General features: G+C 43.6%; 1 protein-coding gene across 1 annotated transcript in view; it reads right to left on the minus strand.

Moving 5' to 3' along the window:
- TRMT11 (tRNA methyltransferase 11 homolog) overlaps positions 1-22,455 on the minus strand; it is a 48,006-nt gene that overhangs the window by 21,337 nt on the left and 4,214 nt on the right. The window contains exons 3-9 of the mRNA XM_026649830.2: positions 17,284-17,357; positions 13,968-14,049; positions 13,781-13,873; positions 12,457-12,591; positions 8,080-8,236; positions 3,752-3,832; positions 2,045-2,209 (exon numbers count right to left, since the gene is read on the minus strand). Of these exons, the coding sequence (XP_026505615.2) occupies positions 2,045-2,209; positions 3,752-3,832; positions 8,080-8,236; positions 12,457-12,591; positions 13,781-13,873; positions 13,968-14,049; positions 17,284-17,357 (787 nt within the window). The remainder of the gene's footprint in view (positions 1-2,044; positions 2,210-3,751; positions 3,833-8,079; positions 8,237-12,456; positions 12,592-13,780; positions 13,874-13,967; positions 14,050-17,283; positions 17,358-22,455) is intronic.

The following is a 22,455-nucleotide window of genomic DNA, read 5'->3' on the forward strand; positions in this document are numbered from 1 at the left end:
CATAGACCAGGAGCCCAGTGTGCTAGGCACTGAACAAACAGAACAAAAAGGTGGTCTCTGCTACTCTACCATCTAAGTATAAGACAATGTATGTAGCCGAGGTTCTTCTTTTTATCCCTGGTTGGATGCCCAAGTAGACCCTAAAAGTCCAATTGCATTTTTCAGAAAGATATGGGTTATCCCTAGTGCCCTGGCCAACAGCCTTCTCTCCCCATCTCAGGGAAATAGGTCGTAAATGTCCAAGGTTATGTCTGAGCTCTTGCTATGGCTGTTAAGCTCACCTGTGTAGCTGTTTCATACCACTATCTATTGCTTCGTAAAATACTTGGAATACTTTACGATCAGGAGCCCTGTAGTGCAGAGCGGGGCAGGGCTCCCTTCTCTTTCAGCCCATTGGGAGCAGCTCTCTGGAGGAGGGTAGTATATACACTAGCTTCTCCCTCAAGACAAGGGGAAACACTGACAAGAGAAGAAAGCCAGGGCCAGAGCTCCAACCAGAAAGGTCTGGACTAGCAGATTTGGTTAGCGCAGACTAGGGTAGAGCAAAGCTTTGTGTGTGGCAGAAGAACCAGGACTGAATATGAATTTGTGTGTCGGCATTATGAAGTTTATATTGGGGACTCTCTGATGATTGTTTGTTTGAACTATTTTGTTATTAAGGACTGAGGATTGTTTGAACCTTTTGTATTATTAAACCAGCCCCAGGTGGAGAAGCTGTTAGCCAGAAAAGAGAGAATTGTGGGGGGAGGAGGGGCTTAAGGGACGCACAAGAGGGGGGCTAACAGGGGCAGGGTGCCTGCAAAGCGACACCTGGCCACAAGGGGGTGCTCAGTAAGCAGCCACCCCACTACAAAAGTCTGAGGAACAAACTCCTGTTAATGCACCTAGAAAAATCTGTAACAGATATTTCAAAATGGTTGTAACTATCTACATTTCAAAATAATTTTCCTAAAAATACTACACAAGTCTTTATTTTTACACATCTCTGCAAAGCTTTAAGAATGCTGTACAAACATTAATTCATCTTCAACACTTCTGTAAGCTTTCCTAATGCTCTTATCGCCATGGCATCATCTCCATTTTACAGATGTAGAAACTGAAGCACAGATTAAGGGCTTGATTCTAACACCCTTACTCGCAATGTGCGTTACCTTGTTTGGCCAGCGGTCCCAATGAAATCAATGGGACTGCTCCTGGAGCAAAGTAACATTCCCCAGGAACAAGGGCAACAGAATAGAGTCTTCACTGATTTGCTCATGGTAATGCAGCAAGGCAGGGCAGAGCCATAGTAGAGGTCAGAAGTTCCTGGCTCCCCATCCCACGTTTAGTCTAGTAGACTGCACTGCCTTTTAGGTCTCCTGCTCATGACAAACAGTGTCTAATAAAGAGACTCAAAAGAGCAGAGAATCTTTCATATCTTTACCATTGCTGGTAGTCAAGTGTGCAGAAGATGCACTAGAGTTTGTTTGAAATCATTTCAATGAGCACTTCAGGGCCTTAACCGAAGGCATGATTAAAGTCGATCAGACCCTTTCCATGGACTTCAATAGTGTTTGAATCCAGGCCCAAGAGCAATGCAGTACAATTTAAAAATTGAACAGAAACCTCTCCTAACGTAGAAAGAAGTATGACTCAGTAAAGATATAGGAGACAATAAGATTGGTTCCTATTCAGAAATATAATACTCTTTCAGTGGAAATAAGTTAACGAAACAAAAAAACAAAATGTTATCGTTACAATGCTTTAATACACTGGTCCATATTTCATTAGGTATTTAACATACTCAGATTAAATGTAGAAGTGGTCAAAATGCAGCCCCAATTTCTACAATGCTGCCTGTGATGTTCATCATTTCTAATGTGGAAATCACAGATTCCAGCACACTCTATTAGCAGATTTGTGGTCTCCAGCAGGCCACACTTATGTCAAGATGGTAGATGCAAACTTCTCCAGTTTACACAAATTAAGAGCCAGGTTCCAATCTTTTGGATACCACAGTTAGGCTGTTATGAATCATATATATTTAGGACATTAATCAACTTACGATCTGTAATAATTGCATCAAAAAGCATTTCCTTCCTCCATATAGGTTTTGATGCATCAGAAACGAGTGCATCAAGATAGTACTTCTCTAAACCATACTGCCGAAGGTTAGCTCTGATATTCTCATCTGGTCCTCTCCACTTCTGGTTCTTCCTGCTAGCCTTGCCTACAAGAAAATAAAAAAGGCATAGTCTAAGGCAGAGGTTTTCAACCTGTGGTCTGCAGACTATGTCTAAGATTCCCAAAGGGGTCCGCAAATGAAAAAAGGTTGAAAACCACTGATCTAAGGCAAATTAGATGTGGCAAAGGTGTTCTGATTTTTCATTATTTATTTTAAGAGAATAATATTACCTAGCTCTTATATAATGCTTTTCAACAGTAGATCTCACAACACTTCATAGGATTCATATTTGAGTAGTTGCCTTAAATAAAAACAATTTAAGATCTCTTGTCACCAGACATGTTCTACTTATTGTGGAAAGTGGCTGTCGGGATTCTTTGAAGTATCAGAAGTTATTCTAGTCAAGCCTTCTATTTCAGTTACGTTGTTCCATAATGCAAATGAGAGGAAGAATAGTTCAATTAAACTCACCTACTTCACAGAGATATTGTGAGGAAAGTTTACTAATGTTTACAAGGAACTCATGTTATGCTAACATACATCACATAAAACCCTATTCATACATCAAATTTAATCTACACGAAAATCTTTCAGAGTAGCAAAAATACTGTTAGAACTTTGGGTTTTGAAAGCTACTAAAAAAATAACTATTGTACGACAAAACAGGATGGTGCCACTAGTACTAACAGTGGTCTATTTTTTTTTTTTTAATCCCTATGGTAGACTAACAGTGGCTAACCTTTTATCCTAATTTAACTCAGAAAATTAAAGGGATTCAATAAAGCCAATAGTCATTTCTCACCATGAAAGTACTTCTCTGGAATTTAACAGGAAGAGAGAACACATTTGTATCTAACTTTAATATGAAGATAATTTTCTCTCATCTTGAATATTTGCAGGTTAAGAAACACACACCTGTGGCATAAGGCATAATATCTCAATGGGAACATATAGTTGTAATACTGAATTCCACTACTTTGAACTGCACTATCAATATAACTAGACAACTCTAAAAAAAGTTCAAAAAAATTAAACAGTTTTTAGTAACAAAAACTGCCAATACAAACTGGTATTAAAGCCAAAATACTTAAAATTGAGTATTAGTGAGTTCCAACCCACTGCAAAGAAAACACCCATCTCAAAGCCCAACTCCTCCTCATTCAGTCACGTTTAAGAAGTTTGGATAGAACCTCACTATGCTTGTCCCCATGATTCACTGGCTCTGGGACATCACTGTTAGCCAAACCAATCTACCTGCTAATCTTACCACTAAACTGAACCATGCCAGGCACTGCCACTCCATACCATCACTCAATGTTGTTGGATTGGCAGTTAAACTAGTTACATGTATTAGAAAACTTAAAAAAAAAATCCCATCTTTATATTTTACTGATCCTTAATATTCAGAGTACTGCCTAGCTAGACTATATCCGTAAATGAGTTGATATATGATAGATGTTTCACAAAATAAACCCTGTGAAGAGGAATACTCCTTTCATACCTGGATCTACTAGTACCTGCTATAAAAGATACTTAAATACTGAAGAGTTAGAATTAACTTGTTCAGAAAGAAAATATATAACGTACCTAATCCATGGACAGTATTATAATCTATATCAGTACCACACACGTATGCTCCAAAACGTGCGGAGGATATAAGAAGGCCACCTGCAAAGAAAAGATAAAAGTGTATCGTCTGCTGTCATGGATATTGCTACCTGAGTCTGAGAAATTTGAAAACACATGTACCACTCTGGGTTACAATCAGATGGCAGTTGCCCCTTTCTATTAGAAATAATATTACTGTGAGGTCCCCTGTATGCCAACACTATTTTCCCTTTTATTCTCCTCACTGAACCTTCGTTTAACTTTGGAGGCTGATCGTACGGTCTGCTCACAAGGGTGCCCATTTCTGCAAAGCAGGCATCCACTCCCATGTACTAAAGTGCATTGCCTTAAAATGTGATGGAATGAAAACCCTGAGATGTGAGCCACCTTCACAAGACGACACTGTGCAGTAGCCAAGATAATGACTTACATAATGGAATGGAGGGTATGGTTATAAAACTTGAGGATGACATCAAGATGGGAGAGGTTGCAAGCATTTTGGAGGACAGGATTAGAAATCCAAATGACTTTGACAAATTGGAGAATTGGTCTGAAATCAACAAGATTAAATGCAATAGACAAGTGCAAAGTACTTCACATAGGAAGGAAAGAATCAAATGCTCAATTACAAAATGGGGACTAACTGGCTTGGTGGTGGTACTACTGAAAAGGATCTGGGAGTTATAATAGATCACAAACTGAATAGGAGTCAACAATGTGACTCAACTGTGAAAAAGGCCAATATTATTCTGTGGTTTATTAACAGGAGTGTCATGGAAGACACAGGAGGTACTTGTCCCGCTCTGCTTGACACTGGTGAGGCCTCAGCTGGAGTACTGAGTCTAATTCTGAGCACCACACTTTAAGAAAGATGTGGACAAATTTGTGAGAGTCCAGAGAAGAGCAACAAAAATGATAAAAGGTTTAGAAAACCTGACTTATTAGGAAACATAAAAAACAGTGGGCATGTTTAGTCTTGCAAAAAGAAGACTGATGGGGGACCTGATAACAGTCTTCCAATATGTTAAGGGCTGTTATAAAGAGAACTGTGATCAATTGTTCCTGATGTCTACTGAAGGTAGGACAAGAAATAATGAGCATAATCTGCAGAAAGGGAGATTTAAGTTAGACATTAGGAAAAAATTTAAGTAAAGCCTTGGAACAGGCTTCCAAGAGAGGTTGTGGAATCCCCCCTTCCCTCCACTGGAGGTTTTAAGAAACAGGATGGATAAATATCCATCGGGGATGGTCTACATTTGCTTGGTCCTGCCACAGTGCTGCAGGCTGGACTTGATGGCTTCTCAAAGTCCCTTCCAGTGTTACATTTCTATCCTGCTGGGTTATAGAATCATAAACATCTGGGAAGAACTGGTTTGTTCAGCACTTACACTCCCCTCCGGTTACCATAATACAATTAAATGGATATCAGTTTAAAAATCACTTCTGTCTGATAGTTTTTTTTGAATTTTCTATTGTTACAACTTATCCCTAAGGTTACTTCAAGTAAAATATTAGAGTGGGGAAAATATTGTTCTCAGTTTTTCCTAGTTTACTTTGTCCATTTCACAACAGTTTGTGTAAATTTAATGTCCGTGTTTGTGGGAATGCTTCACACAGCAACAGGGGAGAGAAATTAAAATATTAGGAAAATGTAATTGTAAAAAGCACAACAATTGACAGTGTCAGATGCAGTACTTGAAATAATTCTAACTCGTTTTTATAGTTAGATTTTAAATTGACAATGTCCCTTTAAAGTTATCCAAGTATGGCCAGAATGAAGACAGTTTATTTCCTCAGTTATTGTGATGGATAGGACTGTGTACAGTTACCGTTTGTCTTGGGTATATATATGTATGATTTACCCTTGAAATCATGCTACATCTGAACAGTATATAAAAGGGATTCAAGTGTTTCCTCTCTGCCCTGAACAGCTTCCAAAATAAGGAGAAGGATGGCAGTAGTGTACTTCCAAAGAGAAACTGCATTGTTGGGTTAAATTATTACTAAGGAGATGTCCATGACAGTAAGCCTAACATAATAGTACAAGGCCTTACACTGCAACTATAGGCCAGACTCTGAACCTGCGACCCACAGTGCTGAGTGGTTATGCATACAGATCTTCCCATTTTAGTGAGTGGGACAGTTCCATAAGAGTCAACAGCTAACCAATGCGAGTAAGGGGTTCACAATCTGACCCTTTGTGCTTATAATACAGATTTTTATTTTAGCCGTAATCTGAAGAGGAGTTTCACACAGCTACATTAATCAAATGCTACCCATCACCATCTGTGTATTCTTAACACTCATTAAATATGCATGCTAAATATGCCATTTCAGAGCATTTAAAAAAAACCTCTTACACTTATAAATTCATGAATTCAAATTAAGTAAAAATGAGGAGAAAAAAAAATTGTCCTCCACTTTTCTTTGTTAATTGGATCCGGGAAAAACAAGGTTACTCACCCTAAAGGAGTCACCCATTTCCCTTCTCGACTGTAACCCCTCAGAACAGATGGGCAGTGCCTCCAGAAAGTCAAGACAAATTTAACAAGCCCTGTCCCCAAGTATGATATACCACCCAGTCCTCTAAAGAGAGCAAGAAAGAGTACTTTGCTCATCTAAAATTTTTTCTTGATTGCAGAAAAGCAAGAGTTAGGAAACATGAACTGACCACTCAATAAGTCTCTTGTTTTACCTCCCACCTATATCAAATAGTCACGCTTTAAAACTGAATCATAGAGAATACAAAATTGATGATAAAGAACATATAACACGGTCTTCAATTTCTGTACTTCCACCATTATTACAATGAATTCTTCTTGTTCTGTCTAACCTTACCTCCCTTGCCTACCTCTCTCTCCAAGTTTGATTTCCTAAGAGAATGAATTCCCCTGCAAAGTTGCTTTGTAACTTTAGTTTTTATTTAAACACAAATATTGTAATTAAATGAATCTGACAAGAAAAGCAGAACACAAGCCTAAGTGAATTTCCTTGACCTTCCAAAAAGCACTACCAATCTGTGACCAGGGGGCGGGGAAGGAAGAGAACGGGACACAAGAAAAAGAGAAGAAGGTTCTGAAGAGATTATAGTGTGGACTGAAAATCTCAGTTTGCACATGAACTATATTATATACAAAACGTGGAATTGACAAACGCTTTGTATCATCTGCAAAACACTGATGCCATAAAATCAGGCTATTTTCCAAGTCATATTTACACATAATAAAGAGAATCAGTCCCATAACTGTGGGACCTGCTCCTCCCCATTCCTAACTTCTCAATGAGGACTTGCTCCCATTCTTTCTCTGGACCCTTCCTGCCAACTAAACACTCCCTTCCCCTCCCGTCTACATTAGCACAGATACCTTTAGATCATTTCTTGTTCCCCTAGTTCCCTCTGGATTCCTGATCAAAGTTCACCTAGATTTCACTAAGTCACATCCACTGCCCTCCTTCATCTATATCCTTTGAAGAAATTGATGAAATTATCTTGACATAATCTACTTAAATGGCACATCCTGAAACATACGCGTTTCCATTTCAAATTCAAACAAGGTGCAGTAAAAGGTACTTGAATGCCTCACAAGTGATCCAATAAATGGAATGAAAGCTCCCCCTACTGACTTGTCAGAAAAGGGAAAAAAAACCTCAGCCAAAGAGGTGGACAATTTTGTCACCACGTTTCCCTAGGACACAAGGAAGAGCTCATTATTTCCACCCTGGAAGAATGTGTTCCCACAATTGCCATGCTAATGTGTACAGTCCGGGGTGCTCTCTGCTCTTCAATACCATCCTAACAACTCCCCTACAAAAATGTTTTAAGAATGTTGCCCCTTGTGAGTTCCTACAGTGACTTAGGAGTCTAACTTCAAATTTCACATCATTTTGGAACTTAAGTTCTATTGACAGTCAGAGTGACTTTGGCTCCTAAGCAGTTACATAACTTCGGAAAATGGGACTTAGGCACTTTTTAAAATGTTACTCGAGGTAAATAAAGAATTGAGAAGGTACTTTGTTCTACATGTTCAGCAAATCTACCCAGTCCTTCTGAAGTTATAATCACTTCCCCTACAGGACTTTGGGAAATAACCAAGCAGTTGATTTCATAATTATTCTTATTTGTACTGTGGCAGCACCCAATCATGAACCAGGACCGGGAGCCTCAGTCATGAACCAGGACTTCACTGTGCTAGGCACTGTACAAACAAACAAAAAGACAGTCCCTCCCCTAAAGAACTTACTTTTCACACACAATGTATATAAAGCAAGCAATACCCAATTTTTTTCAGCAGTAGAAAAAGAAATACCTGTTCCAACAAATGGATCAAACACGACATCATTTGCTTTTACTCTCCCATGGTTTGCCATGATGAAAGACAAGCAGGCATCCATGCTTGTGTTCCCAATAAAATGCCTCCTTTTTACACTGTATGACTCAATAAGCTCTCTTTGCCCATCTGCAATCTGTAGAAACATTTAGAAAAAAATCAGTGTGATGGCCCTGGATATAATACGTAAGTAGACTAATAAACAGCCTTAATGATACTACATCACAAACAGAATATCAGGCATTCTTCATTGAATAGCATGCCACCTGGATTGAATCCACTGAAAATGTAGAAAGGAGACTTCTCTATAAAAGAATTGGCCTATTAGTAAAATTCCCAGACTTTAGACAATTACAAGGATGTTGCAATTACCAACTGTTATAGTGTCAGCTGCCTTTGGGGCATCCTCCTGTGGCCTGAGTTTGCTCCGCAGGCCCCCACCTTCAACCTTCCTCCTTCCTTTGCAGGGCTCCCCAAGGAACCTCAAACCAGATCAGTCCTGCAGGTCCTTCTGGCTTTCCCTCCCCCACCCCCCAACAACAAACCAAAAATAAAAATACAAAAACATCAAGCAATTACCTTGCTGGCCTTAGTCTCTGCCCTGAGGTATCTCCAAAAGCCACTGCCAGGCTTGCTTTCTCTGGCAGTCCCTGAAATTCTCTCAGCCCACCCCCTTCCATTTCCTATTACTTTTTACAGGGGAATCAGCTGATCCCTGTTCAGATGTGCCTCCTTAGTAAGTAGGGTTGCCAACTTTCTACTCGCACAAAATCGAACACCCTTGCCAAGGCCCCACCCATGCCCCGCCCCTCCTCTGAGGCCCCACCCCCATTCACTCCATCTTTCCTCCCCCCGCCGTTGCTCACTCTCACTTACTCATTTTCACTGGGCTGGCTCAGGGGGTTGGGATGAGAGAGGGGGTGAGGGCTCCAGCTGGGTGGTGTGGCCAGAGATGAGGGGTTTGAGTTGCAGGAGAAGGCTCTGGGCTGGGGGATGGAGCCGATGGGTTTGGAGTATGGGAGGGGGTAGGGGGTTGGGGTGTGGAAGGAGGTATGGGCTCTGGGCTGGATGTGCAGGTTCTGGGGTGGGGCCAGAAATGAGGGGTTCAGGGTGCGGGAGGGGGCTCCGGGCTCGGGTTGGGATGCAAAGGATGGAGGGGTGAGGGCTCCAGCTGGGGGTGCGGGCTCTGATGTGAGGCCGCGGATGAGGGATTTGGGGTGCAAGATCGGGGGCTGGGGCTGAGGGGTTCAGAGTGTGGGAGGGGAATCTGGGCTGGGACTGAGGGGTTTGGACGGCAGGAGGGGGATCAGGGCTGGGGCAGGGGCGCTGGTGGGGGGGAGGGCTCGTGTACAGGCTCCAGGTGGGGCTTACCTCAAGCAGGTCCCGGACGCAGCGGCATGTTCCCCCCTCCAGCACCTATGTGGAGGCATGGACAGGTGGCTCTATATGCTGCTCTGTCCACAGGCACCGCCCCTGCAGCTCCCATTGGCCACAGTTCCCGGCCAATGGGAGCTGTGGGGGCAGCGCTTGGTGTGGGGGCAGTGTGCAGAGCCCCCTGGCTGCCCCTAAACATAGGAGCGAGGTGGACACATACCAGCTGCTTCCTGGGAGCCGCACGGTTCGGCAGCTAGCAAAAAGCACGCCAGCCCCACAGGGTGGCGCCGCCAACCGGACAGTCAACGGCCTGGTCAGCGCCAGGATTCCTTTTCAACCGGGTGTTCCGGTCAAAAACCGGACACCTGGTCACCTTATTAGTGAGGAGGGTCAGCTGGACCCAGGCCTCTGTCCCATAAGGGTATGTCTGCACTGCATCCAGGAGTGAGCCTCCCAGCCTGGGTCCACTGACTTGTGCTGGTGGGGCTTGCGCTAGCACAATAAAAAATAGCTTTGTTTGGAGACATTGCAGCTTGTGCTGAAGCCTGAGGAGGGCTCGAGAAGTCAAGCTCCAGCCCAAGTCGCAATGTCTACATGGCTAATTTTAATGCACTAGCGTGAGCACCACCAACACAAGTCTGTAGACGTAGGCTGGCAGGCTTGCTCTCAGATGCAATGCAGACATACGCTACAGGGGCAAGCCACCTGGTTACGCCAGAAAATTCAGAATTAAAGCTAAACTTAAAAAAATTCAAATATATTAATGTATTTATGTAAATGCATGGTTACACACACAAAACACTTAAGTTCTACATTAAGGTCCTAGATACACTGGTTTTCCAGCTATGTTTATAAGCTATGTTTAAGTGCTGTTAAAAGCAAACTGTCTTCAGACCAGAACTTGTTGAAAAAAAATAGCAAACATTTTTAATGAGAATTTCAATCATCATATTTCTAACACAGTTTGGACAGAACCAACATAGGCAGGGTCAAACCACATTAGAACACTAATCTGCCAGCATAGTTCGAGCCAATACAAACTGTCTGGCCAAACCACAGTAGAATCAAAAACAGGTTTCTATGTTTAAATATTGTTAAAAAGCCAGTACAGATGGGACAACAATGACTTTAGGCCTTTCACAGTGTTGAAGCAATTCAAGGCCTTCTCTACATTAGTGACAGAGGTGGACAATACTCTTAGTAACTAAGAGCTAACCAAGTATCATTCCTGCTAGCAGCCCACGTGGTCACAATTGTCTTCTTGTAACCAGATCTTACTACTTGGTTAGGGGTCTTGTCCAGATATCAAAGTCTGTGTAAACAGGTTGGCTGGTCTTCCTTCCTTCTAGTTTTCTTTGCACTAGGACATCCAAGAGTGTCCTACCTGTGAACATGACCTCTGGATGCTCTATCCTTGCTGAAGCAGTACAAGAGACTAGTTCAGATTTTCCCAGGATGCACTGATACAAATATAGTTAGGCAGGTAGCATGGTAGAATATGGACATGCCAATGTGACTGAACCATGGCCGTATTGTGAAAGACACTGCTGTATGAACACAAATCAATCACTTTTATTGTACATGGATCAGATGAACATGTCCCAGCCAGTTTAAAAAACATGGCAGTACTTCCTATATAGTGTAGATGGGGACAAAGTCCGGCACTTCCAATGTTCTGCTCTATGAACCTCAACTTCTGATTTACGCTGAGTCAACAACTTCTGAGGTCCCAAGTTCATAGAATCATAGGACTGGAAGGGACCTCAAGAGGTCATCTAGTCCAGTCCCTTGCACTCATGACAGGACTAAGTATTATCTTAGACCATCCCTGATAGGTGTTTGGAGATTTTGAAGAGCAGGTTCGACAATGATGGAGATTCCACAACTTCCCTAGGCAACTTATTCCAGTGCTTAACCATCCTGACAGTTAGATAGATTTCCTAATGTCCAACCTAAACCTCCCTTGCTGCACTTTAAAACCATTGCTTCTTGCCCTATCCTCAGAGGTTAAGAACAACACATTTTCCCCCTCCTCCTTGTAACAACCTTTTATGTACTTGAAAATTATTATGTCCCCTTTCCGTCTTTTCTTTTCCAGACTAAACAAACCCATTTTTTCAATCTTCCCTCATAGGTCATGTTTTCTAGACCTTTAATCATTTTTGTTGCTCTTCTCTGGACTTTCTCCAATTTGTACACATCTTTCCTCAAATGTGGCGCCCAGAACTAGACACAATACTCCAGTTGAGGCCTAATCAGTGCAGAGTAGAGCAGAAGAATTACTTTCTGTGTCTTGCTTACAACACTCCTGCTAATACACCCCAGAATGATGTTCGCTACGTAGGTGTCATCCGGGGCCGCTTAGAGTCCCTAGGGGCAGGTTAGAACAGCCTCAGGGATGCCCTAATTTGGATCCAGCTGCCCATAGCTTCAGGAAGTTGTTCAGAGATCCTGGAACAGCTAGAGAGCGGTGCTTCAGCCACATACCTCCCTCCACACAACTTTACTCTGGGGGTAGCACAGGGAGGCTGTGTAGTACTATTAAGCCAGTATTGTGCCTTGCAGAGACTTGCTCCTATGTTGGAGAACTCCCCAGTGGACAGGTTTACAGCTCCTCTGTGCTGGCAGAGCTGCCATAAAGGGGATGTACAGTGGCACTAAAATTCACTGGGTCTCTTATGTCTAATCTCTTTTCACAGACACCTTAATCTTTTCATTTTTGTTTGCACTGATGAATTAACCTGCCTTTTCTTACTCACAATAAGGATTCCCAGAATTCTGCATTATCATTGCATTATACTATATATGGTGACATAAACTAGTAAATTTTTAAAAAGCAGAGAATTTATCACTTATTTTTTTTAAAGCCTTAAATTTATTTAAACTTTTTTTTTTTAGAAATTAAATGTAAGTAATGATGCTAGAATCTGGCTTTTCGGATTATGCGAATTACTAAAATGTGATATAGTTTTTACCACTCACCCATCTACCAAAATATAAATCAAGAGGTTCTTCTGGAATGTTGTTAGGGTCCATTCCATAATCTTCCAGAATCCAGAAGATATGTTCTGGGTTTTTTAAATTCACTTTCCCTTCAAATGGCAGAAATTCCAGAGCCTGTATAAATAGCAAAAACAAATTCTAGACTTCCTGGGGAAATTTTTAAATAGCCAGGACAAGAAAAACAAAACATTTGTTAATAAGACATTAAAAGTTACCAGAAAACGGGGAAGGGGACAAGAAGATTGAGATTGCACTCTTTAGCTTCTTTCTGATGTATAAAGAAAGTCTGAATGGTTTTGGATTGAAGATAGGTCAGAAGCCATTGTGTTTATTATTACATGTGCATTGCTCACTTCTAAAAGAGATCTACTGTGAATACTAAATATGGAATTTTCAAATTAAAACTTTTTTTTCAAGTCAAGCCAAAAGATACCTGCTCTCAGTAAGGACTATAGCTACACCAAGGTCTAGTTTAAAAATTCAGACATTTTTCATGTAGCCACTTAAAAAAATATTCTAGCCATAATGGGGGTGAGAGGGGAGGGAGAGGATTCACCCCACTCCCTTGTAAGTGAGAAACAGCTGAAGGAATTTTGCTCAAACTTCCTTACTGCAACCCAACACCACAAAAATTAGAATCAACAATAGTGAAAATTTCAGCAAGGTATATAAAATAGGTGGTTATAAAGATTGCATAAGTACAGTAGTCACTATTTCTCTAAAAGACCATGGGAATATACAAAAATGACCGTTTACTAATGCTTCTTGATTAAAACACTATTCTAGTTAACGAGGAGACAGCATGGTCCAGCAGATTGGGCACAGGACCAGGAATCAGAAGACTATTTTCAGCTCTGCAGCTAACTCATTGCATCACATTGGACAAGCCACTTAAGTCAAAGTTTTCCAAACACAAATTCCTAAAGTAAAGGCACCTGAACGTGGCCAGATTTCCAGAGGTGCTGTGTCCAGAAGTCCATTGCCTAACTTTAGCCATCCAACTTTGAACATTTTGGCCTTAACACCTCTGTGCCTCAGTTTCCCCATCTGTAAAATAGGTACACTGATACTTGTTTTTCTTCATAAAAAGGTTTTGAGTGAGATCTATTAGGAAAAATACCAACTGTGGGATCTTCAACAGATTTTGAGTTAGGTACACAGCTCCCATTCAATTTCAAACAAGATTAGGGTGACTAACTCCCTTAAACCCTTTTGAAAATCGCAACACAAGCATAAGTGTGTTAACATTGTAGTACTCATATGAATACATGAAGTTGAAAATAGATTAAAAAAATCCACTTACATCTATCCTTTTAATTTTTTCCTCTTGTGTCAGTGTTTTGTTAAATGCGTGAATATGTATTTTGTATGTTGAGTTTGACTGTAGATATGGAACCTAAAATAAAGAAAAAACATCTTTTGGTTAGTACAAATTGCAATGCTAGCCTGTGTGACTGTGAAATTAATCGCCTGGATTTTTATACACATACCATCTTCTCCATTGGGTAGTTCTTCAGAGATGTGTACAGTTCCTCTGCAGATTTTCCCTGACCCCACAGTTCAAATATAGACCTGGAAATTCCATGATTATTAGATTGCTGTCAGTGAAGAAAATGATGCCTTATAAAATAAACACCCTATTTCACATTGAGTCTTCTTGCTCAACACATTCAGGCACTGATTCAGGAAACGGGGTCTTGTTTTGTTAATTGGGGCCTCAGTGATGCTTTCCCTCTCTTGCATCACATGCTGGAGATGCAAATTTTAGTTCCTATGTTATGGGATCCTTAAAAAATATCCTTCATTTAACAATGTTACGATGGTAGTAATTAATGCTACCAGGCATGACTCACCTACAAAAATTCACTCACATTTAAAATGTTCAAGAAAGAGCATTCAGGCTGAAATTCTGTTCTTTACCTATTTCAAAGTGGTTAGGTATCATTATACCTGAGCATTATACTGTGCTGTAATGCCCAGGGTATAATGGGACCAGCTACCATCAGAGGTTCTGTCTCATTTTTAAGATGCTCTGTCTTATGCCATTTTGAGACAGATCATTAACATTAACACCACCAACTTTTTATGGATTTCCTTTGCTTTCTATACTGCCAGTTTTAAGGGGAAAAAATCCTCTTGGAAGCTATGAGAGTTGACACCTTACCCTAACTCAGAGGTGGGCAAACTGATGTGGCCCGCGGAACCATTCTACCCGGCCCCTGAGCTCCTGCCCCGGGGAGGCTAGCCCCCGGCCCCTCCCCTGCTGTCCCCCCACCCCCACAGCCTCAGCTCACTGCACTGCCGGCACAATGCTCTGGGCAGCGGGGCTGCAAGCTCCTGGGGTAGCGCAGCTGCAGAGCCCGGGCTGACCCGATGCTCTGTGCTGCGCGGGGCACGGCTGTAGCGCCACCAGCCACCGGTACTCCAGGCAGCATGGTAAGGGGACAAGGAGCGGGGGAGGGGGGTTGGATAGAGGGGAGGGGAGTTCGGGGGGTGGTCAGGGGTGTGGATGGGGTGGGGGCAGTCAGAGGGCAGGGAACAGGGGGGTTGAATGGGGGCGGGGGCTCTGGGGGCAGTCAGGGAGAAGGGGTGGTTGGATGGGGCAGGGGTCCTGGGGGGGGCAAGTCAGGAAGGAGGGGGGGTTGGATAGGGCAGTGGGGGGCAGTCAGGGGCAGGGGTTCCGGGGGCAGTCAGGGGACAGGGAGAAGAGGTGGTTGGATGGGGCTGGGGTCCTGGGGGGCAGTTAGGAAGGAGAGGGGGGGGTTGGATGGGGCAGCGGGGGGGCAGTTAGGGGTGGAGGTTCTGGGGGCAGTCAGGGGACAGACAGCAGGGGGGGGTGGATGAGGCAAGGGTCCCCGGGGGGGGGGCAGTCAGGGGGCGAGAAGCAGGGGGTTCGGATAGGGGGCAGGGGCCAGGCCATGCCTGGCTGTTTGGGGAGGCACAGCCTTCCCTAACCGCCCCTCCATACAATTTCTGAAACCTTATGTGGCCCTCAGGCCAAAAAGTTTGCCCGCCCCTGCCCTAACTCTTCCTTTTGAACAGTTATACACACCATAGTCTATCTTTTCTCCCATGCAAATATCCTAATCCAATGGCCTTTTCATGTCATAAAATCCCTTTTTCAGTACCAGGAACCTTAATGGTACCATATATTGCTATACGTTCTTATGGTGCATTTGCAGAACACAACATGTTAAGAACTCTTACAAAATATCTAAGGATTAGTCACTGCACAGCACCTTATTTTCAAAGATCAGGGTCTAACATCTTAAGGAAATTCTTCAAAATGCTCAAAGGTTCTAGTTAGCTCAAACTGACATGCAAATGAGCTATATTTTATTAAGCAACAACAAAAGCCACTCAGAATAAGTCATTTTATTAATGTATTCAGTTCCTGAAAGTGTTATTTAAAGCTAAATTTGTAATCTGCATTTCCCCTGGAAAATAGGACATTTTTGAACAGTCTGCTATTTCTTCTCACAGCATCTGTGTTTCTATCTACTGTGAGATTTTAAATTACTCAGAGTAAGAGCTAAAGAAATGCTGAGAGTATAAACTGCATTAAGCAGAACTGAATATTAATCTTTGTCATTTGATTTAATGTTAGAGGGATATTTAAAAAAAGGCGTTAGGCCCACATCTCACCTATTTATCTATCTGTTGTCAAAGACCTCGTCAATCGTTTTTTTGTTGCTGGCGTTGGGTTTTTTTAATAGTGCTTCCAAGTACAGTACTTAATCACCTTCATTGCTAGCAACCTGGAAAACCATCAACAACCTTATACTAAAACTAGTGTGTGGGCACAATGGGTGAAAAAAATACGAGCAGCTATACCAGGTTCATTCTTTCTAAGGGATATCCTTAATTATTCTTTTGTTATTTAATATTAGAAATACATTTGTTGAAGGCACCCTTTATAAAAGATCACTACCACTTAGGTGAATTTCAAAAAACCATTTTGCTGAAAACAAATCAATTTCCTTTCCCATTGTTGTTTGAAGTAGACCAGAATGTATCCCCAAAGGACATACAACTATATTTTACCATATAAAGGCGTATTTGCATGAGCACACTCATGGCCCAGCATAGATGAAACTGAATATATGATGCAATCGACAGTCAAAAAGACATAAGGCTTTCTTTTCAGCCCCCAGACTACTGAGTCTGGTCTGCAAAGTGCCATATAATGGACACAGCCTTCTGCAGTTTGAAAAGCATATAGGGCTGTAGTCTCCAAAACAAGCCAAAACAAGGAGACCTCATCTTAAGGGAGAATAGCACTAGCTCCCTGGAACACTTCCCCCTCCCTAGGACCTGCTGGAAGGCTCTCTGCTGCAGCTCCACAGGCTGAGGACTCAGCATTCAGGAGTGGAAGAGTGAAGCCAGGAAGCAGCTACTCTATACCCCTTCTTTTTTTAAATTCAGTGTTTAACTCTTATCTATCACTCACAACTGATGTAAAAATAAAAATATACCCAAACGGATTAAAAATATCTCTCCCCTTTCTCCTTCAAAAAAGTCACTAACTTAACATGACACAAGGTGTCCAAACAAATTTGCCACAAGGTTGTCAATGTGAAGTAGTAAGTATTGTACTCTGCAATGAACACAGGATAAGACCGCTAAAGAGACTTGAAACTAAAGAATAAAGACTGATTCTTTTCAATCAGTCATATTTCATTTCAACAATGTGTACACATTTTCAAAGTTTCAACCTTGAAATTAAAAATAAAGATTCCATGTAAAAATATATGCCACAAAATAGCTGAACATGTTGCCCAGGTGTACATAATTTGTAACTCTTACTTTGCACATACTGTCCTTTTCATTAGTCCTCTTGCCATCTCTTCTGAAGGAATATTGAGAATCCAAAATGGAGACTGAAATAAAAAGATAGTAAGAGAAATCCGAGTGCTAAGAAGAGGATATCACAAGATACACTATACAATTAAGATTACCTATATAAAATTACAATACGCAATCAAAGGTACAAGAACACCTTTTTTCTGGTTCTGATGTTAACTGCTGTATAAAAGGAGGTAATACTCAGTTTGAGGTCAAACAAGAGTAGCTGGAATGCACGCACACACACACGACAGAGCATGTGTAGATAGTGCAAAATAGTAGATTGTCCACTTGTTTATTCATCCTTCCTCAAAGAATCCTGTAGAAGCATAACCTGACAGTTGTATTTACATTTAGTTATCCTAGTTTTGTTTTGAGTAACTGATAAGACTAAAATTTAATACCTTCACTTTTCTAGACACTCACACATTAGATTCAGAGAAAAAAAACCCAAATCCAAGCAGGACTCCAGCTACTGCAATTCTAGCAATTCTCATCGCTCAACTGCTTTAGAAAGAAGCAACAGACTTCCAGTAGATGGCACTATTTCTTTTAAGATTATAGTCAGTAGCATGTCCAGGGAGCATAAGCTTTCGTGGGTAAGAACCTCACTTCTTCAGATGCAAGTAATGGAAATCTCCAGAGGCAGGTATAAATCAGTGTGGAGATAACGAGGTTAGTTCAATCAGGGAGGGTGAGGTGCTCTGCTAGCAGTAGAGGTGTGAACACCAAGGGAGGAGAAACTGCTTCTGTAGTTGGATAGCCATTCACAGTCTTTGTTTAATCCTGATCTGATGGTGTCAAATTTGCAAATGAACTGGAGCTCAGCAGTTTCTCTTTGGAGTCTGGTCCTGAAGTTTTTTTGCTGTAAGATGGCTACCTTAACATCTGCTATTGTGTGGCCAGGGAGGTTAAAGTGTTCTCCTACAGGTTTTTGTATATTGCCATTCCTGATATCTGACTTGTGTCCATTTATCCTCTTGCGTAGTGACTGTCCAGTTTGGCCAATGTACATAGCAGAGGGGCATTGCTGGCACATGATGGCATATATAACGTTGGTGGACGTGCAGGTGAATGAGCCGGTGATGTTGTAGCTGATCTGGTTAGGTCCTGTGATAGCATATTGTTGGCACGTTTGTGTAGAGAGCCTCTACATCCTAGCCACCATGGATGTAGAGGCTCTCTACACAAACATCCCACACACAGATGGAATACAAGCTGTCAGGAACAGTATCCCTGATGATGACACAGCACAACTTATTGCTGAGCTCTGTGACTTTATCCTCACGCACAATTATTTCAAATTTGGTGACAATATATACCTCCAGACCAGTGGCACCGCTATGGGCACCCGCATGGCCCCACAATATGCCAACATCTTTATGGCTGACCTGGAACAACGCTTCCTCAGCTCTCGTCCACTCACACCCCTTCTCTGCCTACGCTACATTGATGACATCTTCATCATCTGGACCCATGGGAAGGAGACCCTGGAAGAATTCCACCATGATTTCAACAGCTTCCACCCCACCATCAACCTCAGCCTGGACCAATCTACACGGGAGGTCCACTTCCTGGACACCACAGTACAAATAAGCAATGGCCATGTTAACACCACCCTATACCGAAAACCCACCGACCGCTATGCCTACCTTCATGCCTCCAGCTTCCACCCCGGACACACCACACGATCCATCGTCTACAGCCAAGCACTGAGGTACAACCGCATCTGCTCCAACCCCTCAGACAGAGACCAACACCTACAAGATCTTCACCAAGCATTCTCTAAACTACGATACCCACACAAGGAAATAAAGGAACAAATCAACAGAGCCAGACGTGTACCCAGAAGCCTCCTGCTACAAGACAGGCCCAAAAAAGAAACCAACAGAACTCCACTGGCCATCACCTACAGCCCTCAGCTTAAACCTCTCCAACGCATCATCAGTGATCTACAACCCATCCTGGACAATGATCCCTCACTTTCACAGACCTTGGGAGGCAGGCCAGTCCTCGCCCACAGACAACCCGCCAACCTTAAGCATATTCTCACCAGCAACCACGCACCGCACCATAACAACTCTAACTCAGGAACCAACCCATGCAACAAACCTCGATGCCAACTCTGCCCACATATCTACACCAGCAGCACTATCACAGGACCTAACCAGATCAGCTACAACATCACCGGCTCATTCACCTGCACGTCCACCAACGTTATATATGCCATCATGTGCCAGCAATGCCCCTCTGCTATGTACATTGGCCAAACTGGACAGTCACTACGCAAGAGGATAAATGGACACAAGTCAGATATCAGGAATGGCAATATACAAAAACCTGTAGGAGAACACTTTAACCTCCCTGGCCACACAATAGCAGATGTTAAGGTAGCCATCTTACAGCAAAAAAACTTCAGGACCAGACTCCAAAGAGAAACTGCTGAGCTCCAGTTCATTTGCAAATTTGACACCATCAGATCAGGATTAAACAAAGACTGTGAATGGCTATCCAACTACAGAAGCAGTTTCTCCTCCCTTGGTGTTCACACCTCTACTGCTAGCAGAGCACCTCACCCTCCCTGATTGAACTAACCTCGTTATCTCCACACTGATTTATACCTGCCTCTGGAGATTTCCATTACTTGCATCTGAAGAAGTGAGGTTCTTACCCACGAAAGCTTATGCTCCCTATACTTCTGTTAGTCTTAAAGGTGCCACAGGACCCTCTGTTGCTTTTTACAGACTCAGACTAACACGGCTACCCCTCTGATACTAGTCAGTAGCATGTATGGCAACTACCCTTCAACAGTTCTATCTTGAGACGTCACATGAAGGGTAGAAAGCAGACATTATTGCAGGGGTGGGCAAACTATGGCCCGCGGGCCGAATCCAGCCCGCTAGCCGTTTTAATCCGGCTCTCAAGCTCCTGCTGGGGAGCAGGGTCTGGAGTTTGCCCCACTCCAGCCGGCGAGCAGGGTTGGGGGCTGCTGCACACAGCTCCCAGAAGTAGAGGCATGGCCCCCCTCCAGCTCCTACGTGTAGGGGCAGCCAGAGGACTGTGCTCTGCATGCTGCCCCCGCAGCTCCCATTAGCCGGGAACCACAGCCAATGGGATCTGCAGGGGCGGTGCCTGCAGACAGGGCAGCATGCAGAGCCACCTGGCCGCGCTGTCACATAGGAGCCAGAGAAGGGACATGCCGCTGCTTCCAGGAGCCTCTTGAGGTAAGCACCACCTAGAGCCTGAACCCCTGACCCCCCCCCCCCAGCCCCCGCCCCCACCCCATCTGGAGCCTTCACCCGCCAAACACACCCCACTCCCCCGCCCCAGCTCAGAGCCCCCTCCTGCACTCCTCATTTCTGGCTCTACCCTGGAGCCCGCACTCCCCAACCAAAGCCCTCACTCCCTCCTGCACCCCAACCCCAATTTTGTGAGCATTCATGGCCCGCCATACAATTTCTATTCCCCAAGATGCTGGCAGAACAGGCACCAACTCATGCCAAGGCCCAGGACCTCACTGAATACTGACATATGCACAGCTGGAATCCAGTTTGGCTTACCAATGGGTTAGCATAGTTAAAATCGATATTAGTGTTACAATACTTGTAGGATGTTGCATGTATTAATCCTACTTATAATATATGTATCCCATGGTATAAAGTTATATTGAGACTTTGCATTGTAAACCTCTGTAATTGTGTAACTCACCAAACAGGAGAAAAAAGCATTAAATTAAAGTGCTCACCCTGCACACAAGATGGCCCACTGAAGGCAAATGAGGTATTGTGTAACAAAGGACAGAGACCTTGTTGATTGCATTCCTCACTCCCTCCAGGAAGGGGAGGCCTGTGCATGAACTCATCCCATGTTCAGCTTGGATTCTGGGGTGAACGGGGATAAAAATCCCTGACAAGGAGAAACTAGGTTTCTTTATGCTGTCTGGACTCTGAGGGGGCAAAGATTCCTAAACATAAGCAAGAGATCCCCATGCTGCTTGGCACGGGTCAGCCCTAAAGGACACAGAGCGGCTTATTATAGAAGCTTATATTATAGTCTTGGACTTAAAAAGGTATCTCATTTGTGTGTGTATATTTCCTGTTTTAACCTTGTAAATAACTCATTTTTTCCTAAATTAATAAATCTTTAGTTAGTTTAATCATAGGATTGGCTACAAGTGTAGTCTTTGGTTTGAGATTTAGTACAATTGACCTGGGGCAAGTGACTGGTCCTTTGGGGCTTCAAATAACCTGAATATTATTGTTATTTTTGGTGTAAAGTGACCATCTATCACAGGGTGGGCAAACTTTTTGGCCCGAGGGCCACATCTGGGTATGGAAATTGTATGGCAGGCCATGAATGCTCACGAAATTGGGGGTTGGGGTGCGGTAGGGGGTGAGGGCTCCGGCTGGGGATGCAGGCTCTGGGGTGGGGCTGGGGCCGAGGGGTTTGGGAGGGGGTCAGGGCTGGGGCAGGGGTTTGGGGCACGGGAGGGGATCAGGAGTGCAGGCTCTGGGCGGCACTTACCTCAAGCAGCTCCCAGAAGCAGCGGCATGTCCCCCATCCAGCTCCTACGCGGAAGCAGGGCCAGGCAGCTCTGTGTGCTGCCCCGTCTGCAGGCGCCGCCCCTGCAGCTCCCATTGGCCACTGTTCCCAGCCAATGGGAGCTGCGGGGGTGGCGCTTGGGGTGGGGGCAGCCTGCAGAGCCCCCTGGCTGCCCCTATGCGTAGGAGCCAGAGGGGGGACATGCCACTGCTTCCAGGAGCCGCGCGGAGCGGGGCAATCCCCCAACCCTGCTCCCCGGCTGGAGCACCGGAGCGGGGCAAGCCCCGGATCCCGCTCCCTGCCAGAAGCTCAAGGGCCAGATTAAAATGTCTGGAGGGCCAGATGCAGCTCCCGGGCCATAGTTTGCCCACCCCTGATCTATCACATAGTCCAGCTTGCCTGGGTGACGAGATAGACTGGAATGCCCAAGGGCACTGTCTGTGACTCCATCGTAAGACTGTTACAGTGCTTCAGGAGTTTATGTTTATTACTGGGTCGGTGAAATCTAATTACAGAACTTACAACCAGCTTAGGGTTTCTGCCCTTTTTTGAAAGTCCGCCCTGAGGTTGGCACTCATGGTCGTGAATCAC

Source organism: Terrapene carolina, unplaced genomic scaffold (genome assembly GCF_002925995.2).
Source record: "Terrapene carolina triunguis isolate 2854851 unplaced genomic scaffold, T_m_triunguis-2.0 Scaffold85, whole genome shotgun sequence".
In the NCBI taxonomy this organism is placed as follows: domain Eukaryota; kingdom Metazoa; phylum Chordata; order Testudines; family Emydidae; genus Terrapene; species Terrapene triunguis.